This window comes from Elaeis guineensis, chromosome 8, assembly GCF_000442705.2.
Source record: "Elaeis guineensis isolate ETL-2024a chromosome 8, EG11, whole genome shotgun sequence".
Lineage (NCBI taxonomy): Eukaryota > Viridiplantae > Streptophyta > Magnoliopsida > Arecales > Arecaceae > Elaeis > Elaeis guineensis.
In genome coordinates, this window is record NC_026000.2 from 138,446,901 (window position 1) to 138,464,860 (window position 17,960).

At 37.7% G+C, this 17,960-nt stretch overlaps 1 protein-coding gene and 1 non-coding gene across 2 annotated transcripts; both read right to left on the bottom strand.

The window, feature by feature from the left end:
* Nucleotides 1-567: 567 nt before the first annotated feature.
* Nucleotides 568-640, bottom strand: TRNAA-AGC (transfer RNA alanine (anticodon AGC)). The gene has a single exon. It is a non-coding gene; the product is annotated as a tRNA-Ala (tRNA).
* A 1,152-nt stretch (nt 641-1,792) lies between these two features.
* Nucleotides 1,793-16,115, bottom strand: LOC105049461 (auxin response factor 17). Its single transcript, XM_010929111.4, has 3 exons — nt 14,895-16,115; nt 9,850-10,579; nt 1,793-2,195 (listed from the first exon to the last, which is right to left on the bottom strand). Exons 1-2 carry the CDS (start codon nt 15,942-15,944, stop codon nt 9,890-9,892), a joined length of 1,740 nt encoding a protein of 579 aa, XP_010927413.2. The 5' UTR covers nt 15,945-16,115; the 3' UTR covers nt 1,793-2,195; nt 9,850-9,889.
* Between the last annotated feature and the right edge of the window lie 1,845 nt (nt 16,116-17,960).

Below are 17,960 nucleotides of genomic sequence, written 5' to 3' on the forward strand. Positions count from 1 at the left end.
TCCATCTTGAGATCCATGATGGTGGAATGGCCATCATCCCATCAATATTTAAAGCCTTGATCATCATATGCTATTATTTATTGGTATTCGAATCATAAACTTTCTCGTTTTCTCAACCAAATTTGCTGTCTTTTTATAGTTAATACTTAAGCAAAGTATTATTTATTTATTCATTTCTTCCTAAGCCAGATTATGTTCATGCTAGAATTATGCAAAGTGATGCTGATCCATCTTTCTATTGTGATAATACTACAAAACCTGACAAAATAATAATCTAGCAATTTCGGTACACAAATTTGGGTACACCAATTCTCAAAAAATCAGGAATGTCATTGGAAATCCTATTATTTTCATCCGAAGGGCATCTAAGTTCCATAGTTGGGAGAGCCATCAAAATTGGCGTTGAAAAATAATGGTGGTGGGGTTATCCAACGAACAAGACTTTGTAAACTGGCATCGTAGCATCGAATTGATACCGGTGTAGGAGAATACCAGGCCTTTTCTTTTTAAAATAGACCGCAGGAAAAGAAAAAAATATAACATAGAAGAAGATAGAAATAATGGTAGTGGAGATGCGGGGTATCGATCCCCGTACCTCTCGCATGCTAAGCGAGCGCTCTACCATCTGAGCTACATCCCCATTAGGTAAATGAAACTTTTAATTAAACTAATCGCACGTATCCATAACGAGCCTTCCCTTCTTCCCAATCCCTTGCTCCTCTTTATAGCTGATCTAAGTTGCGGCACAAGATTCCACAAACTGCTAGTTTCGACAGGCCCGGCAATTAAATTTTTGTTTCAGGTCCGGATGCGTAATTATACCCATTCCAGAAAAATCCTGTGCCATCTTTTTCTTCTTTCCCCTTCAACCTATTCTTTTTCCTTTAATCGATTTTTTTATGAATAAAAAATTATATTTTTTAAATAAATATTTTTTAAATAATATTTAATAAAAAATAATTTATTTATATTTTTTATTTACAAAAAAATTATTTTTAAATTTATTATTCATATCCCTTAACATTACTATTTTTTTAGATAAGATATTAAAATTTATTCATATTTTTTATAACAACATAGACTGAGTTATTAAACATGAACATATAAATAAAATATTTTAAAAATAAAAATAAATATTTATTTTACTAGATGATAAAAAAATAATTTGATCATCCATGAATAATTTTTTTTGAATAAATATTATCTATAAAAAAATATTTTATTTTTTTAAAAATATAAATAAATTAAACAATAAAAAATTTATTTAATTTTTTATGATATTTATCCACAAATAAAAACAGACCTTAAAATATTTCTTAAGATATTTTTTAAGATAGGAGACCGTCCAAATTCTCAACGATACACCATCCAAGACTGAAACTTAATCATAAAAATTTGCACCAAGATTTTAGCCCCAGTGACAAATGAAAGAACCATTTTATGACAGCAGTACGTGCGAGCAGCGAGCACCGATATCTTTTCAACGCTGCAGCTGAAAAGGGTAACTTCATTACATATATACCATCTTCTCAAGTTGTATAATGAGCAATATGAAACCATACAAAACTGCATCAAGTTTCATAACTAAAATTCCCTCGCATTTAATATAAATTTCCTTCCATCAGCACCACTTTTTCTTTTCTTGGAACTATCTATAATCCCCTGTGATCCCTTTCGCACCAGGTAAACTCGACCCCCGTTAGCTCTTTCTCACCAGGAAAAACGAAATAGAGAAAAGCTTATGTATCAATTGCAACAGAACAGTCCACCAAAAGGTAGATAATATTAGAGATTTCTGAAATAGCGTCTATTCTCTTCCATTCTGCCACCATCGAGTGTCATCATGCCAACAATCATACAGCCGCAGCAATGATAAATAGTATGGTTCTTAAAACAACTACTGATCTAATCCCTGCAGTAATCTACTGAAAAAAAAAAAGAAGAAAAAAAATCTAAACAAACAGAAGAGTGAGATGAATGGCAATCAAGAATGAACCAGACCAGCTTTAAAATGCCAAACAGGCAGTACCTCAAGAACGCTGATTCACAGAAATTTCAGACAGAGTTCAGCAGTACTACAAAGAAGTCACAGTTAGAAACGCCACTAGACCAATACAAACCTCCAAGATCAAGACAATGCATTAGGATGATGCGGTTGCAAAAGGCAACCTTCATGTTGTCTTCAACGAGGACACCTGCAGTGGAAACAACATCATATCATTTAGGATGTAAACAAGCATACCACATCCCGATAAACAGAAGATATGCTTTTTAAACTCCATGCACATTCTTTTTTCCAACCCGAAGAAACAAAAATGCTAAATAACATAAAACATTGCTTCCTGATGTTGACTTAGAAAAAGCATCCAATTTATTTCCACCAGAATTCTTGAAAATGAATTCAAGCCTCCCTTATTTGAAAATGGAATAAAAAGAGAAAAAAAAAAGCTACAAAATTTGGTAGGGCCCATTTTGCCCTTGCAACTTTAGCACATGCACTTAAATTCTTCAAAGCATGTTCGTGTTCTTAGATGCATTGAGTTGTAGTTCCAAAATCACCAAATGTTGTTTGGATTGTAGCTGCTTCTAATTCAAAATTTTGTTTCATGAATCCCATTTCCATTTAATTCATAGCACATGTGGAAGACATTAGAACTCCAATTGATCATTATTTTCCCAAAGGCTTCTATATTTTTATATCAACTTTTCTCCACCACAATAATTGACATACGTTAAGCATGTGATTGTCTATAAACTGACCTCATGATAAAGTACAAGATTGGTATTGTACTTAGCATACCTACAACAACCAATAATTATATTATTTCCACAACAGATGAGAAAACCTTCTGAATATCAAATGGTTATTACCTGTAATCCACGAAAATGAATTCAGAATAAGAGACATCATAAGGTATTCAGTGGATAAATATAAATAACAAATCTTTCTGATTCAATATCAGACCACTATTTGCTTCTTTTTTCCCTCTCCTAGAGCTACATGATTTTGCAATTTCAAAACCAAGCACTAGGGATTATACAAAAGTTTTTCTGCTGTTGAATCCATTCGTTGGGCAAATGAAATGATAAACTTTTTGTAGTGAACTGCTTGGACACTAATTTGTTTATAATCCATTATGCACCAGTAGTTTTCCTGTCACTCACATTTTGCTGTGTAACCAAACACTCGTCTTACCTTATAAAATGCAAATCCTCACCATAAATAAAAAGACAGAACTTGGTCCAATTTGCAGCATCAACCCTTTCGAGAAATGAAGCATGGAGTATGGAGCATAAAATTGAACACTAGACTTGAAGACATTCTAATGCAGATAACAAAATCAGCATTGATTTTGTATCATCATTCTGGTTTTCAGCTTGTGTGTTGAATTTAGCTATAATGTTGCTTGCATTTAACCACCAGAACAACAAACCGTATGACTTGCTATAATTATGGAATGGGAATTTTTGTGATTGAAAATATGGCTTAAGAGATTTCATTATTTATCATTAGATGCAGATCTAGATGAGATCACCCATGTTAAAACTATCAAATTTAGTACCAAAAAATTACCACCTCCTCCAAACATTAAAGTCCCCATGTTAATCTTAACAATAAAGCATAGTTTTATCTATACAGCTCTCAAGTACATCCATCAATATAAGATCGATAAAAGTTTGTGAAAATTTTGCAGCCCGCCTGACCTCAAACACCTAAAAATTGACAATGAAGGAAACTTTGAGCAAAAGAGGCCAACCACAAAATCTCGATAACAGATGGTAGAATGACACAATATATAGGTTAAGCAATTCAATCTTATGCAACCAGCAGATAATCCTTCAAAGTTCCTCAGACCTGGAAGGAATATGGGCAAAGATGGAGAAGTTTCATACTAACTGATAATAACACACTAAAGAGAGTTATTGGCCAGATTCATGCTACAGATATCATAACCCAGAATCAGAAGATCTCATAGTAAAATCAATTTGGTTCAAAGATCAAGCATATCAAATATTCCACAAAACCAAAATAGCTTCATGGATGAAGTTTACACATATACTACAACTAAAAGACAGATCAAATTCACCTTTGACATTTCTACTTGCAGTAATAAGAGATCCATCAGGTAGAAAATGTGTGAATACACTTCCTCATAAAGATTATCACAACAAAAAAAGAACATGAGGATCAAAAAAAAAAAAAGGTGCAAAACAGACGAGGAAAAAAAATAGGTGTAATCATCCTTTTAATTTTGTACTTTAATAACACTTACTCTAATGTCTCATTAAATATCAATTCATGCCATTTTACTCTCAAAACCCATAGTACCTTCAAACTACATTTACAAAGATTTGAAGCAATATTTTAGAAATGTGAAATTGAGATAGTAAGGAACATATGTTATCAGAACAAGGTGAAGGTGCCAGAGTGGAGGATCTCTTAAAAACAATTGAAAAAGGAAACACTTATGAAGCAGGTCCAGGAGCAAGTTTATGTGGAGATATCCAAGTGGATGGACCACCCTAAATGACAGTTTCCTATTACTAAGAGAGGAAGACATGCATACAAAATCATAATAGAATCTCAAGAAATCGAAAATCAATAGCATTTCTGACCATAACTTCAACCAATAAGCATATCCAAACTAGATCCTTTCTCAACATTCATTCTTCTCCTTTTTCTATTTTTCTTTTTCTTTTTCTTTTTCTTTTTCCGCTTCATCCAGACCAAGTATTCACAATTTGTTCCTTGCACATAAGGAAGCACATCCTACACCTCCACGGGTTGACTTGATAGTTGGATCTAACTCAAAAAATAGATGGTACCACCCTCTAGGCTATGCCACCTCAATGTCATTCATTCATGGTAAGGACTGTATCAACACAGACAAATTTCCTAAGGGCCCTTTGGAATGCAGGAATTATTTATCCATGAAGTAACTTGTTCCTAGACAAAGAATTCCTCTTAAGAAAGGAGGTGGAGAAGAATAGAAGCAAGGGATCAGTAAGCCATTTGGAATGTAGAATCTTGATTTTTCAACACAATTTAATCCACCCAAACTGGTGATTTATTTTATCCCTAAAAGCTTGATATATATCTTTCCAATTTTCTTATCTTCTTCAAATATTTTCAAACTATAAAATTTCATTTATTGATGGATCATGCATTCAAGCATCCAACAAATCCCTTGAGTCTATTCTCATAATATCTTTCAATCAAGTTATATGCAGTTTTTGCCTCCAATTCCTAACGCTTCACCAAAAACCCAAGCCCAGTCTTACAAAGTCACAACAGCCACCTAGAATCTGTCCAAAACATCTACATCAATGCAATATAGGTTTAAATTAGGTTTAGATTAGAGTTTTCTATTTTTATTTACATTTAATTTACTAGATTGACTCCTGTACTCTCTCATCTAATTCATTTGGGAGAAGGTTAGGGTTTTCTATTTTCTAGAGATTTTTGTACTTAATTTTGGGTTTAGTTTTTCTAAGTTTTATTCCAGGTGGGAATATTATATGAATGTCCTACTTTGTGGTCTAGACTAGATTAGGGAAACTCGGATCTCATTAGGACTGTGACACATATAAGATTTTAATGGCCTTTTACGTGGGATCCTTTGGTTTACAAATTTTTCTATTTTAGTAAAGTATTTGGCTGTTTTCACCAGAAAAGTGTAGACACATCCAAATGGTTCTTAAGATTTGGGATCAAAATCAAACCAATCAGGGTCATAACTAACCCAACCCAATCCAATTAAGATTGTCCAGGTGAATTCTAGGCCCACCCAAAATTTTTTTTAAAACAACATAGAAATAAACTATTGATTTTGTCCAAGAAAACAAATAAAGAAACAAAAGTACATAAAAGTCCTCTATTTTGAGATTGGAAAATATTGAATATCAATCCTTTATTTTGCCTTGTTCATAAATTTATAATAAGACAAAGAATATCAAAATTCTTCATTTTATACACGACAAAAGGCAACTGAAAAATTGAACATTTATTTGTAACTACTCTTTTCAGAGGAGATGAGGTGGAAGAATTACATATGGATTGGAGGATGATGAAGATAATGATGCCGGTCACTTTGCAATGTCATGAACTCCCAGCAAGATGATAGCAACCTTGAAGGGTGACAAATTAGGGCTAGGGTTCACAACTAAATGTGACAGAGTGGGTGGCTTCGGCTTGTGGATTAGAAGGAAAAGAAGGCAATGGAAATGGAAGCATGGAAGAGAACAGAGACTAGTGGTGGGATCATGAAACTAGTTTTGCGGAGAATCATTGATTAGGTGAGAATTTGTAGTAATGTTGGGAGGATGGTAAGGTTCTGATGGAGGCTATGGTTTTAATTTGAGAAATGAGAAAGGCTGGAGAGACAACTCCATGGAACAATTTGTAGGACCAAGGGTCACTGTCTAGGTACAAAACCCCATGCGGGGATCATCCCATTACAGTGTCGGTGTGTAGTTCTGTATGATACAAGACAACGTACCAAATATCGATACAGTACGAGATGATATAGTACAGTATGCCTCGTACCGGGTGGTACGGGGCAGTATGGCAGACCATGGGTAGAATTTCTACTCTCTTATCTATTATATATATATAAAAACGGAGCAACCGCTTTAAGGCGCCTCCATTCGACACGTGGCTAAACAGTTGCATGACACGTGGCTAAAAAAAAAAAAAAAAAGACTCAAACGATGGAGAGAGGGCCGGCCTCTCAACTCCCCACTACCACGACTACTCCGACGATGCCGTTCACGTTCCCGGATCACGCCCTCACAACTCTCTTGTGCACTGCCACGATGCCACGCGGAAGAGAAGAAAGAAAGACCTAACGCTAGATTCAGCAAGAAGGGGACGAGCGAAGAAACCTTGAGCCTCACCCCAGGAGTTGGAGAAATTTACAATTTTTCCCTCTAAGCTTCTTCTCCCCTCCCTCCTCTATCCAGTGAGCCCTCCAGAGAAAAAAACCATCGCAACGAGTCGGCGATGCGCTTTCGTTTGTTTTCCTACTCTCCCTCTCCGCCCCCTCCTGCTCTCTCTCTCTCCTGTCTCCTTTGTTTTATTTTGGGTGGCGGAGCAAATGGGAACCGTTGAATTAGATGTCGCGGATCGATGACGTGGACCATTTGGACAGTAGATGTGGGGTTGAGTGTGTTGTGTTTCTTTTGTGAGAGAGAGAAAGAGAAGCATGTTTGGCTGGTGCCAGCGGGGATTTTTTTTTCTTTCTTTCTTTTTTTCTGAGTTGTGGTGGGGGACTTGAGAAAGTAAATAATATCGGTGGAGAAAGCGTAAGCTCCTCTCCATCGGCAATCGGAAAAGGAAGAGAAGGGAGAAAGGAGATGGGCCTAACGGATTCGGATTTTGGGTCCCAACCCGATCTGAAATCCGGCATATATCTATTTATTTAAACAGGGAATCTTGCATTTAGACCCTTGATAAAGGCTATATTCAATTAAGCCCTTTTGACAATTGACTAAACCAGATCATGTTGAGTTAATTTAGTTTAGGGGTGTTTTGCAATTAAACCCTGATAAAGTATTTATTATATAAAGGCCCTTTTCTACTGGATCTCCACATTTTTGGCTTTGAACCCAAAGACAAAAAAAAATTAATTGGGATTGTCCCCATGGGTCAACTACTACAATCATGCATATAAATAAATTCAATATGACTACTGCCTACCTCCTATTACTTAACCATCCATTCTTAAATGCATACAAAACGGACACAAACTACTAATCTCAGATATGTATAGATCATCATTGTCTCTTAGTCATTCTGGATAAAATTTTAAGCTACTGGGACTAAGAAGTTATTAACAATTCAACTATCAGAAAATTTGTCTCTACCTTTTTCTACTGGATCTCCACATTTTTGGCTTTGAACCCAAGGGCAAAAAAATTATTAATTGGGATTGTCCCCATGGGTCAACTACTACAATCATGCGTATAAATACAAATACAATATGACTACTGCCTACCTCCTACTATTACTTAACCATCCATTCTTAAATGCATACAAAACGGACACAAACTACTAATCTCAGATATGTATAGATCATCATTGTCTCTTAGTCATTCTGGATGAAATTCTGAGCTGCTAGGACTAAGAAGTTATTAACAATTCAACTATCAGAAAATTTGTCTCTATCTTTTCTCTGGAGTAAGTCTTTAACGATGACTGAAAATTCAATAAAATAAAAAATTATATAATAATAAAATATATATTATTTTTATTGATAGACTATGAAGAAAAAAGATATATGTGGGATGCAAGTAGGTGGTCATGTTCTGCTTAATGATGAAGATTCCAGAACAATTGATGTTGAAAATGTTGATTCAAAAAATGATTTCTCTGTCAGTAAAAGATAGAAATGATTATGTTACTTCTTATTATTATATTATTTAAATATTTTAAATTTATATTTTAATTTAAAATATTTGATATCATCTATGATATCTTTTATATTATATTGAATTTTTAATTTATAAAAATATTATTTGAAGAAATAAATACATACCGTGCATCACACGGAGTTCTAAGCTAGTTGTTTATGAAGATTGAGGAATATGAAGTTATATAAGGGACAAGTCCCATCTTTCTTCTAGAGGAAAGTAAAGGAACGGAGTAATGCAACCCTAGGTGCAAATTGGGGACATGTCAACAAGCAGTTGCTCTCATCTAAATTTGAACCATTGTATATAACTAGTACATGTACGCATGTAGGCACACATTATGACTACATTATCACTACATTATATGCACACATGCATGCATGCATATGTACATGCATACATATCTAGGTGCATATGTACATACATCTTCCTTACGATAATACATACTTACATATGCAAACATATGGATCGATTAAGTTTAGGTTGGTTACCCAACTATGACCTATGCTCAAATCGATCGATCTTATTGGGTCTGTGAATGTAGAATAGGGACCACCTCAATCATTGTGTGAAGCTGAAGCCAACCAACTAAACAAGGACGTTTCAGTTTGCTTCTCAGATTTCAAAACCATCTTTGCAATTTAAGTTAAATGTTTTCATCCTGATTCTCCAACAGGATGTATGATAAGTTAATTACAATTGCCTCTTAACCACTCCACTACGTCCTTGATCATTCCAATTCCATGCTTTCTTTCATGCAAGCAATTTTCACCCCTCCTTGATTGTTCTTATATGCATTTAACTCAGTATGAGAAAATTTTTGCAATCATAGGGTAGAAAATTTGTAGAACATTCAGAACAAAGTATAGAAACATCAAGTGGAAGTTTCAAAGAGGAAATTCAAAAAGTAATGGAGATTAAATGAATCTTGAGGCAGGTCTTGGGATGATCTTTAGTGGAGTATCAACTTAAATTCTCCTATTCCAGATCCTTATGATGCTAACAGATAAATGATGTTTGGTGAAAAACTGTCATTAATCATAAGCAAGGTCATGCATTATCCAATTGTTGTTTGAGCATGTCAGAAATGAAGTTACTAGGGTTATTGAGTAGAATCAGAATGCACTTTTTGCTACCATAGTTTTATATTAAGACACAAAACACTAACAAATCCTAATTTATATTCCAAATCTTCTTTGCAAAGTGCAAGTCAACCTGAAAACCAGACCTAGCTAATTTATAGTAAGATACATAGCCTGGATAAGTAAATAAAAATTGATAAACCTTTGAATCTTGAGTTAAACAGTAAGATTGATATTTCACATATCAGGAATGCACCTTTGCATCAAATTCAATGTCAGGTATTAGATATTTGAGAAATTTGAAATAATTAAACCATATAAAAAACAAACAAAAGCATGTTTCACCGACTCATACCTGTACAGACTGCATGTCGCTGATGCAAACATCAATTCTTTTACAGAAAACAGGCTTCCAAAGCAGAAACTCTTTGACATTGCACATCAAGACCATAAATCAACTGCTTACGTTGGTTGGAGATGGAAAAGTCATGTGGTAGGACTCCATGTGTGGTCTCTCTGTACTTTTTATCTGCATCAACATCAACAGGCTGCTCTATCTGGATAATCTGACCAAACAATTGAAAAGATCCTCCACTAGTTTTCCTAGTTGGATTGCAAGCCACAGTATTCAGAAGATCTGTGCCGCAGTCCACGATACTCCTATGGCTGAATGTCGATGAGCCTTCTTTACTTCCAACATTCAAATTATTGGATACATTATTTGACTTCTCTGGCATGTTAATGCCATTTAGATTATCAGAGAGCATTTGATGAGCACTCAAGGGTACAAAATTGGATAAAGTGGGGAAACAGATCAGATCATGCCTGGCTCCCTGCATGCCAGCAGGAAATGTATGGTAATTGATCAATGGGGATAGATTCCCCATGGATTTACTTTTCAAATCTGTCAATGGAAAGAGCACGTTGCCCTCTTCATCACCAAAAATGTCTTGACTTTGTGCCCCCCTTAGTTTCTTCATAACAGGACATGGAGTTTGTAGCTGAGGGGTAGCAGAAACTAACTCCACCTGCCATGGACTTACACTTCTGACATTCTGCAAAACCTGTGGTTCATCCCAGGTAACCTGAGAGAAATAGAACAAAAAAGATTAGCAGAATAAGCTTGAACTTTCTCGGCAAATTAAATTGGCTTTTACTCATATCTTTTGAATAAGCCAAGGAGAAGTTGAAAGAGAAAACAGTATCTTTATGTTTGGCTGAAAACACACACACAAGATTAGCAGAACAAGCTTGAACTTTCTAGGCTAATTAAATTGGCCTTTACTCGTATCTTTTGAGTAGGCCAAGGAGAGTTGAAAGAGAAAACAGTATCTCTGTGCTTGGCTGAAAGCACACACACATATCTTTATGTTTGACTGAAAAAACACGTTTATATAATCAGCCATGATGGAAGCCTTGTTTTTAACATCTCTGCCCAGCCCATGTCCAGCCATGGGTCCAAAATCAACTATATAATCAGCTCAAACCAAATCAATCTCATAACCCTCTATTTTCATGCTAGGATGAGTCAAGCATGCCTTTCTCAAAAGGTCTGAAGTATACAGTATTCAAAATCAGAAATATTTTCTATTAACTTTCTATGCTTTTCGTATATGGCATATTCCTTATAATTATCCTAAATATTTTAACATTTCACCAACCCAACAAGTTGAACTGACAGTTGAACCATGACCTAGACCCTTGGTCAGGTCTATGCCCAATACAAGTCTGATAACTATGATTCAGACATATATTGCATTCTTAGTTATAGTCTTTGCAATAGTGGTAGCAGTTAAAAGTTACTAAAAGATATACTAAAGAATTTTTTTCTTGAAACATGAGGATGATGAATAAGGTAGATGTTGTCCAGTGCACAGAAGATCTCCATGTAAGGAGCCTCGTCAACATGAAATATGGCCAAATGACGAAGCAGGTGGGCAAGGAGGGACAATTTGATGATAAAGATAGTGTACCAATACCAACCAGTATGTAATGAACAAGCAACAAAAATAATTTTAAAACATTATAGTATAAAAAGACAAATAAGATAAATTAAAAAAAATTAAAGATAAGAAAGCAAATCACATTTGATTTTTTTTTTCTTTCAGCAAAACCTATATGTAACATATTATTAAATATCAAATGATAATGGTATGTGACAACAATTTCCCACCTACATAGTATATTTCTGAGATGCATAACAATGCAGGATTGCATAAAAGTTCTGACAAGTTGCCGGTTGATTATATCATTTTCTTAGATCCTACTATGTCATATGAGTATGATCTCAAGAGTACGTATTGTATCCTTAACACCAGTGACCCAAAGTTGTCAAAGACTCAAGACAAATTAAGGCACCAGCATCTCTTGGAGCCTAAGCTCAAGGCCTAAAACAAGGGATGAAGTGAGCATAGAAATATGATAACATATAAATAATAATATATACCTGTTAACTCAAATCCAATGTCAAACTCAAATATAACAAGTCAAGTAACCAACCGCAACAAAATAAATACCATAAAATATGAACTACATCAAAATATCAACTTGGAAGCAAACATAGAAGCCAACAAGGGATGGTCATTCCAATTCCTAATTCCGATGGACAGAAACAGGACAGCAGCAGCAGCAGTGGTGACAGCAGCAAAACAAGAGTCTGTTTCATCCCCATTTTCTGATTGAAAGGGACAGCAAAAGAAGCAGAACCAGAAACAGAAACAGAGGCAAGAAGAAAAAAATCTGTCCGGTCCGTCTCCTGGAACAAAAAAGGAAAAGGCGAAGAGAATAAGAAGAAGAGGAAGAACATGGGACTTACCAGATGGAAGAAGGAGAGCGACTTCATTTTTTTTTTTTTTTTAAATAAATCTCTTTTGGTCATTTGAACCCCAAGACCTCAATCAAAACAATATGATGGACATTTGGATTAAAAGCAAAGGACATATTTTTATACCAATTTGAGAGATGAGGAAAGAGCATGCTTTTTGAGTGCCTAAGTTGAAATCACCTTGTGCAAGGTCCAAACTCTATCCTAAATTACTATTCATTTTTTTTTTATTTTTACTCTTAGCTGGCAGTTCATAATTAAATTCAGTAAGTCCACCCAAATACAGTTTACAAAGTATTGGCCAATATAACTTTCATGCTGGTAAGATACCATGTTATCATTTGTGACTAAATAATGTATAGCACTAACAACCAAGTTTGTCGTCTCAATATCAGACCTTATACCAGAACCATCTTGTTATTATATTGATACGTCCAGCATGGAGGCTGGTTCGATACTGGTACAGTACAATTGGTACACACCAATACCAACGGTAAACCATGCCAACAACTAAACCCTTTCTTTGCAATAACTATTCTTAGTTATGCAAAGTTCCTAAAGAGTAATTTTTTTCCTTATGTTCTCCATATAAAGGAAAAAATAACTAATATCCTTTTTTGGTAAGCAAAAGAACTATAATCCTTTAAAGAATCCACCATGTTCAAGCTTGATCATTTACTCTCCCTATTTTCCTACCCTCGAAATGAAAGAGTTAAGAGAAATCTCAAAGTATGTGCTTAAAGAACTCGACATGGCATTGGAAGGATTATAACAGCGTAAGCATTAAAATGGAAATGCAGGGTAAGAAAAAAAGAAAAAGACTTTAAAGGGATGTCTACTGCAACCTTACTACCCTAACAGTTGCATTTTTTTTTTTTCCTCTCGGCTTCCTCTAGAAAAGAGCTAAGGTATATGATTAAGACAGGGTGATGATATAAGTAGCTCTATTCTACATTACATCTTATGAAGAGATATGAATGAAGAATTTGAGGACAATACCTCCTTACATATGACCATGCAAAGTTTAACCTTCAAGATTTGATGAAGAAAATGCAAGCATAAAGATGCAAAGCTAGCCATTAATTCTACTTAGTGTCTTTCTGCCCTAACAAATAGGATCCATTGTTGACCTAAGACTAAAAAAATATAGGTCCTGGAGGATCTGAATGCTCATCAAGCTACATAGAACAAAAGGGCAAAGCTTGAAGGTTCAGCAAGCTCTATGATAGGTTTTATGAAAACATTTCACTCATATTTATTTCTCTTGTCATTTCCATATTTAGGTTTTGAAAGGTTTTGAACTATCACGTGTTCACGTTTGCCAATCGTTGACATTGTGCTGGTTACCTGTGACATAGGATCAAAGAAGAGCTACTAGTTTGTTCAATTCAATTCAAATCTTATGTTACTTGGAGGTAACATCAGGGAGTTACGGATATCCTAAAGGATGCTAGAAGTTTGAGGAAAAGGATTTAGTTGTAAGTGGACACTAGGCCATATTGTATGGTATATCCTCTGTTGGCTAGACCTAAGCACGATACACAAGGGGTGTATGCCAATGTATATCGTTTGACAGTATTGCAAATTTGCAAAATACTGTATGATGCTACATTGTTACAGGTATAACTACAGCATGGTATACCTTATTTCATGCTTGAGAGAGCAAATATACAAGATCAAGCTAAATATAGATGCTTGTAGTCAATGATTGATCTTTGGCCTGATTGTTTTTAAAAGCATATTAGCTTGTTTTTCTAATTGTAGTCAGGGGAAAAAAGGAGACCCAAGTACACCCTATGAAATGCCCTTTTCTTGCTTTATTTTTCTTTACAATTTGAATCACTTCAGCATGCAGTATGAGGTTGTGCGCCCTTTTTCACAATATCATCTACTTTCCATATCCTTTGTCACCAATCACAGATGAGAAAGGACATTATGCTTAAAAAGATGTCATGCAATGGGGCATAGCTATTGCGATCATTTTGTCTGATATGTCTGTCTGAATATACACATCAAAATGCCTAATTGACTTACTCTACCATCTAGAAAATGTGATGTCACCATGCGTCACAACCATGGAATATGATCTCACAAGACATCAGATTATTCTCCCAAAATATAAATTCGGTTGCCTTATCAGGTAATTCTAGGGTAAGTTAAAAGACTGGCATGGCATGATTGCAATATGACCTCACATTGATTTTATTATATCAGATTCAACAACTGCAGGTACGGCAAGCAGTCTCCATCCTAGAACACTAGAAACGTGCAAAACAAAACATGAGCCAATGCCAGAACAACCAGGGGTGGAACCATACTATAAATTTGCAGCAACGACACCACCTTCAAAAAACAACACCCAAAACGAAAGGTACAGCAAGCACAGTAGAAACCCACAGTCCAGCTTTATTCTTTATAAGCTAACAAAGAGGCATGTCGTTGAAGTACCAAAGTTTTTTTTATAAAGAATCAAATTCGTCCGTTGACACCAAAATCGATCAAACAACAAAAGAACAAATAAAGCAAGACAAGCAAAAGACATGACAAGATAAGATAGAAATAAATAACTTAACCACCTGAAGCATACGCCATGGTGAACCAGGCCACGGGCCCACATCGCTGACAGCAGCCGAGGACACCGTCCCCTGAAACCAGGTCATCCTTAACAGGTCCTCCGTCTCCATCGACATCTTAACCCTCACACCGGCAGACCAGTACATCCTCATCGCCGACTCCACAACCTCCTCGGCCACCACAAAGTCCGGCGAACCGGCCCTTGGGTAGTAAAGCACCTCAAATGGGTGGTTCATCTCCGCCAATTTGACCGCCTCCACCACTGACGAAGCCGGAACCCGGCCCCTGACATTCCTCGAGAACCCCTCGCCGCTACCGAGGTTCTCTTCCAGTTTAACCCCCGCTCCTGCGGGGGTGCTGTAGGGCAGATAGTCCACGGAGCCGCAGGAGCGGCCGGTCCGGCGGACACCAACGAAGAGCTCCCCGGCATCGTTCTTCATAAAGACGACAGAATCTCCGGCGACGAGCTTCTTGCAGTTGACAAACTTGCTCCATCCGGTGGTCAGCAGGTGCCTGCGCGGTGTGCCGCGGTAGATGTGCCGGAACTCCCACCGGGTACCGTGCACATCCCGGACCGAGATGGTCTGGACAGGCGGCTCCGCCTTGAAGTCCAGTCCTGGAAAAATCGAGTCCGCGCAGAACCTCGGCACCGAGAACCCCCCGCCGTTGTTTGCATCACTTGGCGTCAGGATCTTCGCGAATGACACCACTCCCCCGCCCCCACCATTGCCTCCAACGCCGTCGGGAGTGTCGGCCGGGACTGGTACCAGAGGCGGTGGCGGGAAGCGGGGGTCGAGGGCGATCTGCGCGAAGACCTCGTCACTGTCGGGGCTGGCGAGGAAGCGGACGGCGGAGACCGTGCAGAGGACGAAGGAGCGGCAGCATCGGACAGCGGAGAAGTCCGGCTGGCAGGAGGACTGCTCGGCATGACCCTGGGGGAAGTAGTAAACACGCGACCCGACGGCGGGGATCTTAGCAGCAGTGCCTGCGCAGGCCTTCCAGACGTAGGGATCCACCGACCGAAGCTCTGTTACATCGGCCGCCGGCGCCATCAGGGGCTAGGGTTCCGGCGATCGTTGTGGTGTGGGATCTCTCTTTCTACCTGGAGACCGGCGAAGATCGGCGGGGTATATTTATAGGGGGAGCTTGAAAGGGTTAAGAGAAGGAGAGAGAGAGGTGAAAGTCTTGGGGTCGGTGTCCGGGCACGGAAAGAGGAGGGGGAAGTGCCCCTGGTTTTGGGGGAAAATACAGGGGGTGCCAGCCCTTAGGGTCGGAGGGGAATGGGCTGGCGACAGGGTGTCTTTTTGGCACCGTTTTGCCGCTAGGGGACCCGCCCTTCTTGTCTGCTTTCTCACCGGGCACGACTAAAAGGGACCCACAACCGAGCGCCTACGTGGCGCCCGTTTAACAAAGAAAGTAGATGGCGGGACCTACAGAAGTGAGTTAGCAATCTAAAACTGAGACAGTCCATTTTCCATGGGCACACGCACTTGTCTGTACGATTGAGAACTAGAGGCGTGCAGCAGCATAATGTGGGGAGCCTATTCACTAACACACGACTCTTAAAGCATCCGGGGTGCCTTCTGGGCCCAGTATTTGTGCCAGACCCCCGACGGTGGAATCGCTGGGACGGAATAGCGAATTTAGACCCGCCGTGTCCAAACACTTGCGAACCGAGGGTAGTTTCGTCATTTCAGTAATATACACGAACGATACTTCTTGGGTAGAAGACATAAAATTTCCACGTAGAGCTAGATAGACATCATCGGATCCGCTCCATGAAGCCATCGCAACCGTCCGTGAACGCCGCACGAGGACGGCGGAGAAGGGCGCGAATTCTAATGTCTGTGGGAACTGTAGTGCATCGTATTTATGAAATTACCCCTCTTCTCAGAGGACGACGTTATATGTATGAGCGTAGATCTTGGTATGTCCTGTGGTTATTTTAAAATGACCAGATTTACCGGCAATTGCGCTCCAGATGTAGCGGTTTAACAAATCTCTAATCCTCCGGATACTCTAATTAGTTATATTCTTTATTTTGATAAGGATGGCTTGAATTATAAATTTAAGATATATGAAATAGCCGTCTTATAACTCTAGTTACATTTTTAATTCAAATTCTTTTTTTTTTTTTTTTCCGTCTGACTAAATTCATACCTTTTGGCCTTTGCCAAGCAAGAAGAGAGGATTTGTTGAATGCAAATGGTTATGACAACGCACAACATACCTCAACCTCTTTTATAGCAACAAAAAGAAAGGTCATGCAGTCTTGACACTGTGATGATATTCAAAAGAAAATATCGAGGATTAAAATATGGACACGGTGAAAGAGCTTGGTGCTGGCCTGTGAGAACGAGCTCGTAATTATTTAACACAATTTATGTGCAAATCAGCATTAGCTCAGACAAGCCTAGATCAACTATCATATGGCGCATATGCATTAGTTTAATAACTCTAATAGCAAGCTCTTAACCACCATACACAGCAATGCGAGAAAGTGAACTCTGCTCTCTCATTCCGTATTCCTGCAAAATTTTAAATATCAGTACGGAATTCCAGATCGGTATGGCACCGATACAGTTGGTGTATACCCGATCTAATCGATTTCGGTGTCTCAAGAATGGTGCGAGAGTGGATTTTCATCAAAATGGTACGGTACAAGTAGTACTGTCAAGTATTCCCATTACAATAATATTTGGTTCATTGCTTTCGAGCCTGCTCCGTGAAAGGGTTGGGGGTGAAGAATTTTTCTAACTCGAGACGATAAATACAAAATTTTCATGAGCGGGTACACTGTAAATCGTGTTAAAAGTTGGTGCCTCTTATCCTAAAATTATAAGATTGTGGACTCCGGAGGCTTCCCAGTCGGAAACAATCACATCTCCTTCATTTCTACTTGTCGACTTCTGTCACCCTCTGGGTTTATGCATGCAAGGAACACTTCAATCAGATATCCAAGTATGCCAACATAAATCAGATAGTCCAGGACAAACAAACAACATTAAATTCTATATATCTACAGCAATGCTTAAGCAAATAAAACCAATGTAGCCTTCCCAAACAAA

Coding starts and splice junctions, on each gene's coding strand:
- LOC105049461 (XM_010929111.4), bottom strand. CDS start 15,944: ATGGCGCCGGCGGCCGATGTAACAGAGCTTCGGTCGGTGGATCCCTAC. Junction 10,580..14,894: donor CACCATGGCGTATGCTTCAG/GTGGTTAAGTTA, acceptor TATTTCTCTCAG/GTTACCTGGGATGAACCACA.